Source organism: Vitis vinifera, chromosome 7 (assembly GCF_030704535.1).
Source record: "Vitis vinifera cultivar Pinot Noir 40024 chromosome 7, ASM3070453v1".
Lineage (NCBI taxonomy): Eukaryota > Viridiplantae > Streptophyta > Magnoliopsida > Vitales > Vitaceae > Vitis > Vitis vinifera.
This window is the reverse complement of record NC_081811.1, coordinates 25,347,553-25,363,657: the sequence shown is the minus strand read 5'-3', so window position 1 is coordinate 25,363,657 and position 16,105 is coordinate 25,347,553. Positions and strand designations below refer to the sequence as shown.

Genomic DNA, 16,105 nt, shown 5'->3' with positions numbered 1-16,105 from the left:
AATACCCTCATATTGAGATTAAAAAGCATAAAGATATCTATAAGAATAATAGCCAACTAGTATTGATATTCATTTCATCTATCATAAGGGTTTTACTATCAATATTGTTTAGGTATTTGAGATGGGGAAAAATATGAAATATTTGGATGTTAAATGTCGTGATTACTATAAGAACAATATGCAGAGAAAGTAATTTTTCAGCATTTTGTAACGAGTTATTTGAGACTAAAATTTATATAAATAAAAATTGAACGATGACCATAACATTCTATTTGACAATGATTTTAAGAGTCACATCTAATATTTCTAATACTTGGATTTTTATCAAAAGAAATATTTTTAAGTGTTAAAAATATTAAAAATATTTTTTAAAATTACAATGATTAATGGTCACCATCCACCCAATTCCAACACAACACTGCACCCACTATTAGCTCAAATATCCTGGTTTCTCATAATTCCATGACTTGCTCATATATGCCTAGATAGATTATCTCTCTCTAAGGTACTTTGTGAGGGCAGAAGAAAGACAATAGTTTATATGATTCACAGTTGTAAAGCAATCTTAAGATTCCAAATGATAACTTATATTAACAATAAATTATTGAATTAATTGATTAAAAGGTATGAAAACATCTCAAATTTGTAAAACTAATCTTTTTTATTTTTGAATTTCAAGAGTAACCCATTTTTAATATAAATACCCTTTAGAAATAGTTACTTTTACAAGAAAAATATGAGTGTATTTTTATTCAAAATGAGTATTTTTTTTTTAAATTAGAAAAAGGGGAAGGGGTTAGTTTTCCAAAGTGGGATGATTTAATCCCTTTTAATCGCTTATCCTAAATTATTTTGTTACCACAAGATTAATGCATGAGAATCTAAGCGCTGCATAGCTTTTGTGATCTAATGTTTGGTATAAATATAACTATTAGGATGGGTGGGCGTCATGTATTAAAATTGAAAGAGATATCCAACATACTTGAGGATACGAAGTTCACTATCAGATATTAATTAATATAGCAACGGTGACTTGATATTCCAGGTTTAGTTGATATCAGCTGCTGGCAATTAAGACCTCTTAAAGCAAATTAACTAGGACGCAGGTTGCAGAAGCTAGCTGAGAAGTATTAGTGTGATGGATATATTTCAGATCACTTAACCCACTAGTTAAATTGAGCTTTTATCCCCAAGATTTGTGGATGGAGTTGAGTATCATACTTGGGACAGACAATTAGTTGAATATATCCTGAAAACCCTACTCCTTTTCCCGCTATTTTGAGTTAGTATTCCATATAAATTTTGATGTTTTTGTGTTAGTAATTCTAATTTCGTTTTGCTCATCCCCATACATAACCACTGAAGTTAATTTTCAGACGTATGCATCGAAGCATATGATTTAGAAAACAAACTCATGTATCATCAAACCAACATCTCTATTGAAGAAACGTAGACTCCAGGAGGAGCAAGAGATTTCTAGATGAGAAAGAGTACCAAACCGTCCATCTTTTGTCTAAAGTCATTGTCCTGAGCTGGAAAGTTGCATCCAATGATAATATATATTTAAATGAAGTGGTTTGGAACAATAATTCAGTGGTTGGTGTTTCAACCAATGGTGAGGTCTGAGGAAGTTTCCTTTTTGTCATAATGCAAGGGAAAAAATGAGGAGCTTCGTCAATACGTTCAACTGCGTCAAACCGATGAAGTTGAGGGTTGAGGGTTGTATATTTGGGCGTTCATGTAAAATGACCTTAAAGTCCATGTAAAATGTAAAATGTAAAATGTAAAATGTATATTTGGGCGTTCATGTGATGGAAATTCATGCTATTGGCATTTAGATGTCATATGACCACTGCAACTATTTAATATATCAAAATTTATCCTTAAGTGCTTGTGATAACTAAGATAGAAAGATTTCAAGAAAATTTAAAATAAAACAAAATAAAATCTTTTTTTAAATCTATTTAATATATATAATTTTATTTTGTTTTTATATATTCTTTAATGGTAACTATTTTCATTAATTTAATGTTTGATTACTATTATTTTTTATTCTAAAATTTAGAGTTTTTTTTTTTAAATTTAATTAAATGAGAATGAATTTATATATATGGTTTTTTTTTTTATATAATTTTCATACCAAATCACTAGAAAATCTATTTACACACATGTACAAAATTTCAAATATAATTTTATTTTTAGTATTGTTACATGCATATAAGATAGTTATACAAAATGTCTAAAACACACAATTATATTTACAATAGGCAAATTTATACGAGCATTGTAGTAATAGTATAGATATTTAGTACAAATGTCTTACACATGTATGAAAATATATATATAATTATATTTGACATTTATATATGTGTAAATAATATTATTTTCAATGGTTTAATATCGGAAATAAAAAGAATGAAGAAGAATAGGTAAATAGATATATGTGAATGGTAAATGATATTTATATTTATAAATTTTCATGAAATTAGTAATAATTATATAAAATATGTAGCCTTTAACACCGTTGTCAGATTCATCCACCGCTTAAACATCATTCTCTCTTCATTAATTCACTCACCGGAGAGAACAAGGTTTTAACAGTCACCTCATGTTATGTCATACCAAAATCAAAGAAATAAAAAGGGCACAAATGGCAATGGCAATCTAGGGTGCATTAAATAATCAATTGGTTCTGCATGTCACATGAGCTGTAGAAGAGCCAGTCGGAGATTTCTAACTAGATCCTTCGCAGTCGTACAGAAACCATGGTCCATCTGCAGGGAATGGAGATTGATGGTAATGGGTGAGAGTCCAATATAAAAGAAATAATCAAGAGATGAAAAATTGTTTTATGCCAAGCTATTCTACAGTAAATGTGCAACATATCAGTCTGTCCTTTCCTTGATCTCCATTAACATGAATCAACATCATGCATCATTATCTAGAACAGGATGTGATGTTTCAACATTATTCTATAGGCAGAAAAAAAAAACTTCGGAAGTTTAATCCAAATGGGCAAGAAGGATTGAAATTACCTGAGCAACAATAGTAATATCCATAATGTATTCCCCAAATGGCAAGAAACTGCTCTTGATGACAGTTAGATGAAGCTTTTCTATTTCTCCAAGTATTTTCACAGCAAATCCCTTTTCTTTCTGGCAGTGGATTCTAATGAGTACATCCTTGTTTGAAACTCTTGCTTCAATTTCAAGGAATAGTTGGTTGGAGGAGCTATCAGAGTTGTGATAAGATGAAGATGTTTCATTATCTGAGAGTTGGTATCTCTTTACAGTGACTGCTGATTCCACCATTTTCTTTGCTGTCTGTTCTTCGAGCATCTTCACACGTTCTTGAAGATGTTTCAAGTACTTGATAGCATCTCCAAGTACTGAAGCCTTGTCCGTCTGTAGACAAAAATCAAATTGTTAACAAATACAAAGTTAAACCCTCATTCTGCAGTTTCTTCCCAGGTATTAAAAATTGATATATATTTTTCCAACTCCCAAGAGTTCATTGCAGAGATTTCACCCGTGTATTGGATTTAATGATATAAGTAAGAGTCCATCTTCAGACTTAAATCTTTTACTTGCTTCCACAATCCAGGGTTAGATAGGGAAATTAATCAGATTGAAACTTGCTACACTTTGAATTTACACATACCTAGTAGCTTTTGTTTGCTTATTTTGTATATGGGTTTGTCATCACAGCATTTACCACATGCATGCCTATGTTGAATAAGAAAAGCAGCACCAGGTCGAAAGTCTAAACCCATCTTTCTTCACAGATTAATGCGGAGAAGAAATAAAATATGAAGAAAATGAATCCTAATCCCAGAAGCACCAGTTAAGAGAAATATTAGTCCACTGATAGTACCTTCGTTAGGCCTGGAACAATGGCTGAAAGAGCAATGAACAAGAGGTTGAGCTTTTCTCGACGCTTTCTCTCGGCTATTACATGTTCCTGATTTTGTGTAGGATTTCTTGTCAAACCGAGCCTCTTGGTTCCCTGGCCATATGTTTGTGAATAGTCTTGATTCTGATAGGAATCCTGAGAAATCAAAGACTCCAAATTCATATTTCCGATAGAAGCAGCCCTATCCTTAGGCTTCACGTTCCAGTTTAGATTTCCATAGAAGGTCGGTGCATCGTCAGGGATTGGGTTCAAGTCTGAGTTCCCGAAAGAAATCAGGCAGGAGGAGGAAGATGAAGAAGCTTCGGGTGTTTTGATTCCCGTAGGGAAAAAATTCCCACTAGTGGTCTTGAGCTGTTTAGCTGGCTTCTCTACTTCTGCCTGAAAATTTTCAATGGTTGAATTGGACAAGTAGGGGTTGCTGGTTTTGGGACAGGAAGATGGGTACGATAAGAAGTTCTCAGAAGAAAAGGACTCAAAATCGAACTCATCAAGCGAGTCACCAGGAGACTGCATGGGGCCGTACTGATGTGTGAAGGTGGGCTCCTCCATTTCCTGTAAGTAATTTTATATTGCCTTGAGAAAAATTATAATTCTAAAAGAAGTATGCATAAACAAAAGCTTGTGAAGACATGACTGGTATATAATTTCACTCCTCTAACTTGACTATCCTTCTCTTAAGACACTACTATCGTTATGAACTTGCAAACCTGTCGCACCATTTCTGTTAACCAGTTGGCTGATAAGACATCCATTAGCACCTTTGTTTCCTAATTAGAAATGTACTGGGTGCTGGATCCTGGGAAAAAAAAGGGTATTTCTTCAATTCAGATTCAATCCTTCTATCAAAACTTCAAATTAAGAAAGAGAAATCTAAAAACTCATTAGCCCAAACCCCGCATATTTTGATAGTGATCATGAAAAATGAAAAAAAAAAAATCCACCAAAACACCCAGGAAAATTTCAAAATTCCATGCCCAAACAAAAAAAGAGGGTAATTTTGGGGGATGATTGAACAACATCCACAGAAAACCTCATGAAAACTTTCAAATTCGAACCCTAAATCAACTAAATATATATATATACATATTGGCTTTCCTACCAATTTTTTTGTTCAGCATATTGATAATGTGCTTCCTTTTAAAGAAATAGTCAAGGTGATCGCGATAAAGTGAGCAAAAGGAAGCTTTTCCTTTTATTAAAAAAAAAATCATTCTTTTTTTTGTGATTCCTTTTTCTTTTATTTTATTATTTCTTCATTAGACTTCGCTAGGCATTAACAAACAAAAAGTTTTGTTCTAGCCATTTAAAAAAAAAAAAAAAAAAAGGAAAAGTTTAATGTTATATTATATTGAAGAAAGAAAAAAAATAGTGAGAAAAATGATTTACCTCATATGAAAAAATCAAATATAATTAAAATTTTATAATTTTTTAAATTATTATATTTTTATATAAAGAGTTAAAATAAATAAAATTATTTACCTCATATGAAAAAATCACATATTGACTCCATTAATGCCTTCCAAGTTCCAAGTATTTCCCAATTATACCCCTATCTTGACACCTATTATCAAAATTGGTCAACCCACGTATAGATGTACATATATACTTAAATATAAGAGCCCATTAACGTACATTACGCACCTATTATTTTCGTTATAGCTAACTTATGTTGAGCTTTACACACTTGAAGGCATTATAGAGGGTTACAATCATGTGAAATTTACACACTTGAAGCGTTCGTATAGAAGGTTACAACCATCCAAAATTTGAAATATACAAGATCCTTCTACAACATTCAAATCCTAGACTTCTAGGCCAAGATATTTGTAAAAGATACTTTGGGCATAAGATCGGTATATGAGTCTATCATTTATTTTTAAAAAGCCCATCATTTGATCATTTGGATTAATCATTAAAATTAATTTACTTCTCAAGTAAAATTTGAATTCTTTTATATGTTTTTTTACCTTTCTGTGGTCTAAACCAAGTTGATGAGCTTAAAAATGACTTACAAAAAGCTAATTATTTGTCATCTAGACATTAAATTGTGACATCACTTCTATGACAAAGAAAATGTAATATTTTAAATGAAAAATCAAACATTTAAAATAGGAGACCAAGGCTTTTGTGGGTCTTCCATAAATGCTTTCCAAGAGAGTTTCATTAGCACTTTCGGGTAGGAAAGCAAGGAGAGGTTCATTGTATCCAAATTTAATAGTTGTTTATCGGAAGGCAAGTAAAAAAGAGGTTCATTTTATCCAAATTTAATAGTCGTTTAGGTTATGGTATTCCAGGAAAATGTAAAGGAAAAAAATATATAAAGGAAAAATAAAAAAATAAAAAAATATATTAAAAATCGATAAATTATTTTTATTTACTATTTCAAACTTATTTCATTTATTCTAATCATCAATATAAAGATTAAATAATTTAAAATATATGAGTTTTTAATTAATTTTAATTATATTTAATTTTCTTTTATATTTTTTTATAGTACAACTAAGTATAAAAAAATATTTTTCTTTAAATTTTTCAAAAACCAAACATAACTTTAATATTCAACTTACATATTTAACAGTTGGAATTCAATAAAATAAAAATAGGATTGCATTCAGGAAAAAAAAAAGAAGGAAAAAAAATAAAAGAGAAATAAAAATTAGGTTTGTATTTAGAATTTTCTTATATCTTTTCAAATTCATTTTTCATATTTTACCTTTGACGATGTTGAAATAAGAAAATTTGAATTTTTTTTTATGCTTTTTCCTTTCCTGTTACTCTCTATAATCTAAACCACCTTGATGAGCATGAAATTGAAACATCACATTTGTCTCATTACGTGAAATTGTGACATCGCTTCCTACAAGAAAGAAAATGTAATAAAATACAAAAAAAATGAAACATTGATGTAAAATAGCCGATCAAAACGATTCTGGGCCTTGTCTGTAAATGGGTTTCAAGACAATTTCATTAGCCTTCTCAGGTAAGAAAGCAACTAATAAGAGGTTCATGGTATCAAAATTTAATAATTGTTTAATAAAAGGCAAATCTCATTAGTCCTACCTGAGAAAGCAATTAAGGAGAGGTTCATGGTATCAAAGTTTAATGTCTGAATCACATGCTCAATGCAATTTGTGTTTACTTTGGCCATTAATCCCAAGGGAAGTGCCAAAAGTTTTGAAAGAGATCTGTTTAAATATTCAATTAATAGATTGCTTTATAATCTTGGTCGCAGAATCTAAATAAAAGATTGCCTTATGCAGAACTTGTGTTATTTCCTTAATGAGATGATTAGTAGGTATGATGGTGGGCATTTTGTTGAAACTTGAAAGGAAAACCGGCAGTGGCCCTCTGTGTTCCTTCTAGATTCATGTTTGGGTATCAAAGTCTTAAAGGGTGGATTTGTCTGTTGGATTTCTGTAACAAAGGAGTCGGTGCCATCACATGATGAACGCGCTTCATCATTTTCTTTATTTTCCAATAGGAGAGATGGATATCGGATGCCTGAGCCATAGAATCATCAGGAATCATTTGAAAGGAGCTGCCAAGGAGGACTATTCTTCATTCCTATACCTCAGATGTCAACTTCACCATTATATATAGAGTTATGTACCCAACAAGAAATCTAACCTTTTGAGAGTTAGATATCAAATTTAGTCCCAACGCCCCCTCTATAAAAAGTTAAAAACTTTAACCCCGTTTTGAAAGTTCAACGGAAAATTGTAAAGGAAAGAAAAGAGAGTAAAAGTAAAAGGAAAGGAAATAAAAAATAAATTTAAAATAAATAAATTATTATTTTTATTTATTTAACTCTTTTATATAAATATTAAATAATTTAAAAATATACAAATCTCTTAATAATTTTAATTATATTTAATATTTTTTTATAAGAAAACCAAATATGAGAAAATTATTTTTCTTAATATTTTTTTTTCTTTTTCTAATATTTTTTGGGAACCAACATAACCTAAAACAATTATAATTTTTTAATTAGATTTAATTTGTATCACCATCATTCCCCATGGTTTAATTTCACACTCTTGCTAACTCAAAGATTCTCATTATTTGTAAGGGTTAATTTCACTGATCTTTTCTAATGTTTAAATTAAATATATTTAACCATTATTAATTTAAAATTTAAAGAATGATGATTCAATTCATATGGTCTCACAAAATTAATTAAAAATGATTTTTTATTTTATTTTATTAGTATTAATACAACAAAAGATGATTTTTTTTATTCTGCTGACTTTATTATGAAGAATAATTCAACTTAATTACATAATCTTACAAGATTAAATTTTAAAAATGATTTTACAAGTTTATTCATGTTAATAGACAAAAGTAACCCAATTCATATAATCTCAAAAAATTAATTTTAAAAAATGATTTTCTTAATAAAAAAAAATTGTTAATGTAAATATACAAAAGAATAAAATAAATAATAACAAATTGATTTAATTTATGGTATAAAAATCATTATAAATGTTCAAGTCATACAATCCCAATACTAAATCATGCAACTCTAATCACACTATATAATACAAAACTAATATAATACAAATAGATAAAAAAAAAAATAAGAAAAGAAAAATGTTATACCTCTCTTACAATCTTTTTTTCATTATGACAATTTCCTCTTTTCAATGAATAGAAGTCCACAATACAACCCACAAACAGATATACCAAGCCCAAATGTAATAACAACTTAAGCCTAAAACTACAATTCAAATGAATAAAACAAAGGCTTAAAGCTAAACCCAATATCAATAAGCCCAAAGGCCCATAAACCAAATCTAAGTACATAAACACAAATCACAAAGATTGAAGGGTGGGTTTTACCCATGGCCTTGAAACCCAAGGATGAAAAGGTGTGACAACCATAGACGAAGAGTGGAGGACGACCACTGGTAGTGGATGACTGGTTGGAATGGTGACAATTGATGGGCTAGTGGTAAGTGTGTAAGAGAATCACAACTATGAAAGGGAAAGGGAAGACAGACCATGGAAGATTGTCGTGGTTGTGCAGCGGTGCATCGGAGCAGCAACAACCTAAAACTGGTAGTGGTCATGACAACCAAAGTGAAGATAAATAGTGGAAAGTGGACCGGTGGTGGTTTGATAAGCGGTGCAGCGATGCGGGGCATGGACAACACTACCAGCATTGGAGGTGAGGGACAGGACGTGTGGTGTGGCGGTGAGATGAAGATGATAGTGGCAGTAACATGTGGCTAATGCATGTAGGGCGACGGATTTGGTAAAGATGCAATGGTTGACAATGGTAGTTTTGGGAGTCAGCAACAATGGGAGAGGTAACTATGGAGAGGAGGAGACGATGGTAGGAAAGCAAGGAAGCAAGGAAAAAAGAAAAAAAAATAACGAAGAGAAAATAGAAAGAGAAAGAAGAGAATAAGCAGCATAGACAGGCGTGGGCTATCTCCCAAAAATAGGTCCAACCTAGGTGCTCTTTAGGGGTTTGAACACACTAAGATGCAACAGATGATGAGGATGTGACTAAAAAAAACAAAGGGTCGAATATGGTCTTCTCAAATGGTTGTAAAAATGGGCTTGAGAAATTAGCTAGGCTCAAAACTTTAAAAAAAAAAAAAAAAACAATCCTAAGACTAATTTTGGGGTTTACACTACTCTTTCACATTATGCGTTTATTCCTGTAGGTGTTTCTACAAAATTCCAAGCTATATTAAAACACAAGGACTCTAACTTTTCTTTCATAACTCAATGCCATAAATAAGCTTTACAAGAGAGAGGGGAGGGGAGGGGAGGGGAGGGGAGGGTGAGAGGGGGAGGGGGGTTGATACCTTGGGACAAATTTTGGGGGTTACACATGATGGGTTTTATACTTTTTGGGGTTTCTACAAAATTCTAAAATTATTAGAACACAAGGATTTTAACTCTTCTTTCATTACCTTCTGTCATAAATAAGCTTAGAAAAAAATATGAGAAGTGAATAGGGTGATGATTACTTTTTTGAAATTTAAACTTTAAGATTACAATTGGCAATTAATTATATAATAAATATAATGAAAAAACAATTACATATAAAATAAAAAGAGTAAGAAAGAAAGAATACTAACTCAAGATTTTTATAGTGATTCAATGCAACTTGACTTACATCCACTCTTCTCAAGCTCCAATTGAGTGAAAGATTGACTAACAAAGCTTCCAAGACAAACATTCAAGCTTTATAATTAAATTAACCAACTCCAATGAACACTTACAAATTTTCTCAAAAGATGTCTCACTTTTAAACTTCCCAAATGATACCCTACACTTGTCAAACATTAAGTGATATCTTATACTTAGATTTTTCCCTTAAATGATACCCTACATTTTAGTTCACCTCACAAGGGTTATAAGCAATAATAGAGAATTGATCTCATAATTAAAATCCTAGTACAAATTTAAAATCAAATAAATACAAGATAAACTAGAATTGACGTGTCGTAAGGGATATACATATTTTAAAGCAAAGTGCACTAAAAAAACTCTTGTAAGGCTTAAATAAATTCAATAAAGATTTTGAACTATCTCTTTTTTAATAACAATAAGGTTAGAGTCTTTATATGGGAGAAAGAAGTCCAAAATAGTTGTTAAGCATTGTTTGAGTTCAACCAATTGATCAATTCATTAGCCATTGTATATTAATTATACTAGCAAGTGACCATTGGAATTCAAACCCTCAACAAGTTAAGTAATTGATTGAATTGATCATCAATCGATCAAGCCTCTACCTAAACCAGTTAAGCCTCTAGCTTAACTAGTTACACCCCAACTATTGGAAGTGAAAAGAAACAAAGACACTTTTTGATCGTCGAGCCTAAACAGCTCAACTAATTCCTTAATTCCTTAACTAGTTCTACTATAAAGTGCTTCAATAACTCAATTTGAGGTTTGAAACCTCCAGTAACTTGCATATAGTTTTTTAAGATATTTTAAAATAAGTTTAGAAAGCATTTGGTTTAAGATTTTAATTGAAACATGAAATCATCCATTTTAGAAAAAAACTCTAAGAGAATTTAGCCTTTAAATGATTTTTAGTCCTTAAGTAAAAATATAATATAATATGAACATAGTACACCAACGACCTTATGAAAAAACCCTAAACAAATGGTCTTAATTGATCTTCTTTTTTCTTTTTTTTGTTCTCTTCTTCTTCTTTTTGATAGTCCTTCTGTTTGATATATTTTTATGGTTGTCATTTTGAAAATTATTTTGCCTAAATATACTTAGAATAGACCATTAGTTTTAAGATTTTTTATCATCAAAATCGAAATTAACAAAATCTTTGTTTTATAATTCCTAATATGCAAGTTTATTGCCTTAGAATTTTTTTTATAAGTATTTTTTTTAATTAAAAAGGTCATAGTGAAATTAAATTTAATACACACATAAATTGAGCTTTTGTGGAAAGTTTTCAACAAATTTATGAATTTATTGAATTTCAGAAATAATAGATATAACATTTATTCTATCATTGTTTTTTTTCTTCCTAGTTGCACATTGAAAAACAACGATCTTAATCACAAATGAAAGAATTTGTTGAAGAATTGACTTGATGTACTTGAGTTTTGATTTGATTTGTGCCTGAGTTTGAATTAGATTTTTTCATGAATAAAAATGAAAGATTTTTTACTTTTTATTTTTTAATTATTTATTTTTTAATTTTAGACATTTTGAACCATAAAGCTTGACAATTGAAACTTTGATGATCAATTGACAATTTCATTTGAAGATGTTTTAAAGAAACTGAAGACTCTTTGAGGAAATTTAAAGATGCTTTAAAGCTTGTAAAAAAAGTCTTATCTCTCCTTCCAAAAAGTCTTGGAAACTTTGAAGAATGCCTAAAGATCTTTAAAGAAGTTTTGAACCTCCACCACGACTTTCTTCCACCTTTTATTTTTCTAAATTGTCTTTTAAGTCCTCATTTGGGATATTTAATTTCTTGCTATCGGCTTTAGAAGGCGTGAACTTGAAGTTAAAATCATAATTTTTTAGGAGTGATATTGATATTGTAAAATTTTTATTAAATATGAAAAACTTATTAAATAAGTAAAAATAAAACTTATACAAAAAGTAACAAGTTCCAAATTTTCATATTAAACTCTTTAGTCATAGGTCCTTTAAATAAAATTAGTCAAACAAACATGAATGTTTCTATTGAGTTTAAAAAATAAAAAGATATCTATCCAAATAGGGCCTAAATTAAGTTTTGAAAATTAAGAAATGAACCTTATTTATCTAAGTAAAAGCACCATATTTGTATAACAATTGTATTTTATTATCAAATTAGATGCTTTCTTTATCCAAATTAAAGATAACACATAACATTGTTTTATTTATAAAATATTTATAATATATGATAATTTTTAATTTATTACAATTTAAGTTAAATATGACTATTTTATTTTTTATTTAAAAATTAACTTAATTTAGATACATAAGAAAATGGAAAACGTGAACATTTTCCCTTCCTATAAATAAATTAAGTGAATGTTTTATCTAAGCTCAATCAACATTAAGTATTTATATAATACATTCGTGTTTTTAAACACGACACAACTTTGATGGGAAGCATTCTCTTTTCATTATCTTCTCCTTTGTTACTCCCTTTATTTTTCTATTCTTTTTTTATTTACAATAAATTAGTAGATTCTCTCTTCTTCTTCTTTTTCTGTACAAATTTAGTTTATAAATACAAAAGGATGAAACAATGAAATTAATCAAATATGAAACAAAAAATGAAGTAATATCTATTGTGAGGTTAAATTTTCTTGATGATTGTATAATCTTTATCATTTTTATGGACGACAAATGATTAATAGCAGGGACGAAAAAAGACAAGATTTTAAAGGGGATTTTTTTAGATAGATTTTTTTTTTTTTTTAAATAAAAAATAACAATAACTTTTATATAAAATACAAAAATTAATGTTAAATTAAAAAATAATAGTTTTTGAAAATTATTTAAAAATTTTGAAGGTATAAAAAATTTTAGTATTTCAAATTTTAAAATTTGTAAAATAATATTTAAGACAAAAAAGTACCAAACATATTATGGTATTAATCATTTTTATAATCTAACTATATATAGGTATAGAAAAATTATTTATGCCAATATCCATACTTATATAATTTTGTCATCAAAATTCATGTGGTCAAAGAGGAAGAATAGTTTTTGTTGGAGTAAATCGTGTAAAATTATTTAATGTTGCATGACTTCAATTTTCTAAAAACCCGATAGTGACTTTAGAAAATATTTATAACATTTACAACATTTAAAAGTCTTTATATTTTAAAAAATTTAGAAATATTTTCTAAAATTAGTATCAAATACACTCTAACTCACATCATATTTTTTTCCCAATAAAATAATAAAAAAGAAAACATGGATACTAAATAATTGGAAGAACCCATTCAAAAAGATTAAAGGAAAAAAAGTGCATTGCACTAAAAGAAAAGTAATAAAGGGAAGAACGAAAGAAAACCAACAATAATGCCCAAGACAAGACTCCAGCTACGTTATTGAATTATTTAATATCAGGTGATATTGCATAAAGATTTCACATAAAGGACCAGTAGAAGTCATTTCACAAAGGTCCTAAAAAACCTGGCCAAACATGATAACGTCTAAAAGACTAAAAGAGAGAGCCCGTTCCCTCTCAAAAACCCTAAGAAGCAACCGTCCAAACAGAGAATTCAGGCTTTACAACATTTGGGTAACTAAACGTGGTGGTCGACCATGCAAAAAGAAAAAGAAAAAAAAAAACTCAAAACCCACCAGCAAATTAAACCTCAAACAACTGTGAGAAGGTCGGATGGTCCAACTAAAGAAAGGGATTTTGGGGCTAGGTTTCTCGCAGAAGTGACATATGAAAAGATTAGGAGATGCAAATTAACTAGCTAGATCATGTAGCTTGAGATTGCTCCCAGTTTTTCATCTACCAACGGAGCTTTGTATTCCATATTACATGAACTTTAGAAAAGCCAGTCGTAGGTTATTCACGAGATCCTTCACTGTCACCTGGAACTCATCACCCATCTGTGAAAAAGGAAAAGAGAAATCATTGTAATAGGTTTGAATTGAAATATACCATTCCACTAACATTGAGCTTTATTTGGGGAAAGCCATGTTTTGGATAAAATTAGTTTAACTTAAGTGTTTTTCTTCTCTTCCTGAGAAGATGGGAAATGGATTAATTGATAGATGTATGGGTGACAGAATTTACCTGAGCAACAACAGTTATATCCATGGCATGTTTCCCAAATGGCAACACACTGCTGTTGACAACAGATAGATGATGCTCCTCTATTTCACCTAGAACTTTGGCTACAAATCCTTTCTGTTTCTTGCAGTGAATCCTGATGAGGACATTCTTATCTGAAACTCGTGCCTCAATATCTCTGACTGCGTCCTCTCTGCAGCCATCGAAGTTCTCATCACATGAAGAGGTCTCATCGTCAGCAGAGAGCTGAGACTTCTTTATAAAAACCACTGATTCCACAGTGGTTTCCTTCATTTGTTCCTCCAGTGATTTCACACGCTCTTGAAGTTGCTTCAGGTACTTGATAGCATCTCCAAGAACTGAAGCTTTGTCCATCTAAAAAAGCAGTAAAGATATTGCAATAATAAGTTAAATTAAAAGTTCTACAGTCCCTTGCCATATGTCAAGGAAAAAATTGAGAAATTAATTTTTTGATGAACAAGAACTTAGTACCTTCTTCAGACCAGGAACAAGGGCTGAAAGAGCTATGAAGCGCTGGCTGAGTTTTTCCCTCCGCTTTCTCTCTGCCATTATGTGATCTTGAGCATGTGAAGAAGTTCTTCTCATTGGGGTAACCCTCTTAGTTCCCTGGTTGGCCTTTGGGACATAGTTTTGGTTCTCATAGGAACCCTTAGAAATTTGAGAAGGGAAGTTCACATTTCCATGAGATACTACCTCATCCTTCGGCTTCATGGTGCAGTCTCCATAATACTGATGAGTGTTAACAGCAGGCGGTGAACCATTATTCATGAAAGAAAGGAGGGAAGAAGAAGAAGACGGAGGAGGTTTTGGAATAACATGCTGTTTGGTATCAGAGCTCCAACTGTTAGTCTTGAGCTGTTTTGCAGGCCTCCCAAAGCTGGCGTAATGAGTTTCGATGGATGAAGCACTAAAGGTAGTGCTGGTGGTTTCAGGATTTAAAGTGGGATAAGAGGAATAGCTCTCGTGATCAGAAGATAAAGACGGGGCCCGGAGGTCCTCTCTAAGTGCAGTTGTTATGTGTTGCGTGGTGAACTCGTCAAGAGAGTTCACATGACATGGATCGATGAAGTTGTAATCATCCATTCCCTGTACATTCAAAAAGCTAAGAAATTGTTCGCAAATATTCATGAATGTACTCATAAGTCAGCCCTTCTTATAACTTCTACAATATAATAAACTTACCAGATCCGAAAACCATCTGTCAGATGAGATATCCATTAATGCAGTCTTTTTTTATTTTTCTCAGATATGGGCAGAGGGACCTGCAATTATTGGAAAGACTTTAGAAGTACTCTTAGAAGCTAATAAACGCGATAAACTATTTAACAAAGGATGAAGGAAACAAAATTTTCCAGAGTCCCAAGATGTTGATAAATTCGAAAATACACTCTCCATGTGCTCTCTAGCACTGACCCAAAAATAAAAATAAAAAATAACCCTAGAGATGGATCATCAGTTGGGGTCGGGAAAGAAAGGGAGAGAAAAATGGACATACAGGAAAATAAAGGCTTGAAGATCATGACTTCCAGTTCGGAATCCAGAATATGAGGAGTTCGTGATTTATAGAAATTCGAAACCCTAACCCTAAAAGCTGAGGCACAAGGGATTTGAAGGAGAAACAACGTTGGAATCCATATATACCTTCTTTTTGAGGTACCATATCTAACAAACCTGGCAAAAGGGTGGGGATTCCAAGCCCAAAACAGCAAAGAGAAGACCAAAAACTTGATATCAAAAGCTCAAATCCATTTCATTGAAGCACGTAGAGATAATAAATTGAATGACCCGGATCTTCTTCAACAATTCAAATTGATCATAAGGACCCCCGAAAAGGTGTACCAAAGACCTAACTAGAGGAAATTAATATGGGAAGCTTACCTTACAAAATTTTCAACTTGAAGGCTAAAGCTCTCCTTTTCCAAATGGGCAGAT

General features: G+C 30.9%; 2 protein-coding genes across 2 annotated transcripts; both read right to left on the bottom strand.

Moving 5' to 3' along the window:
* Positions 1-2,603: 2,603 nt before the first annotated feature.
* On the bottom strand, positions 2,604-4,461 carry LOC132254032 (transcription factor bHLH18-like). The gene is made up of 3 exons (XM_059737737.1): positions 3,874-4,461; positions 3,036-3,404; positions 2,604-2,774 (listed from the first exon to the last, which is right to left on the bottom strand). Exons 1-3 carry the CDS (start codon positions 4,459-4,461, stop codon positions 2,700-2,702), a joined length of 1,032 nt encoding a protein of 343 aa, XP_059593720.1. The 3' UTR covers positions 2,604-2,699.
* A 9,087-nt stretch (positions 4,462-13,548) lies between these two features.
* On the bottom strand, positions 13,549-15,391 carry LOC100251406 (transcription factor bHLH18). Its single transcript, XM_002270412.5, has 4 exons — positions 15,356-15,391; positions 14,645-15,259; positions 14,156-14,527; positions 13,549-13,968 (listed from the first exon to the last, which is right to left on the bottom strand). Exons 1-4 carry the CDS (start codon positions 15,389-15,391, stop codon positions 13,894-13,896), a joined length of 1,098 nt encoding a protein of 365 aa, XP_002270448.3. The 3' UTR covers positions 13,549-13,893.
* Positions 15,392-16,105: the final 714 nt, after the last annotated feature.

What these genes read in the sequence shown, in the direction of transcription:
- LOC132254032 (XM_059737737.1), bottom strand. Translation starts at nt 4,461, where the DNA reads ATGGAGGAGCCCACCTTCACACATCAGTACGGCCCCATGCAGTCTCCT. An exon ending in TTGTTCCAGGCCTAACGAAG is followed by an intron (nt 3,405 to 3,873) that starts GTACTATCAGTG and finishes TTTTGTCTACAG; the next exon opens with ACGGACAAGGCTTCAGTACT. An exon ending in ATATTACTATTGTTGCTCAG is followed by an intron (nt 2,775 to 3,035) that starts GTAATTTCAATC and finishes CATTCCCTGCAG; the next exon opens with ATGGACCATGGTTTCTGTAC.
- LOC100251406 (XM_002270412.5), bottom strand. Translation starts at nt 15,391, where the DNA reads ATGGATATCTCATCTGACAGATGGTTTTCGGATCTG. An exon ending in ACAGATGGTTTTCGGATCTG is followed by an intron (nt 15,260 to 15,355) that starts GTAAGTTTATTA and finishes TTGAATGTACAG; the next exon opens with GGAATGGATGATTACAACTT. An exon ending in ATATAACTGTTGTTGCTCAG is followed by an intron (nt 13,969 to 14,155) that starts GTAAATTCTGTC and finishes CCTTTTTCACAG; the next exon opens with ATGGGTGATGAGTTCCAGGT.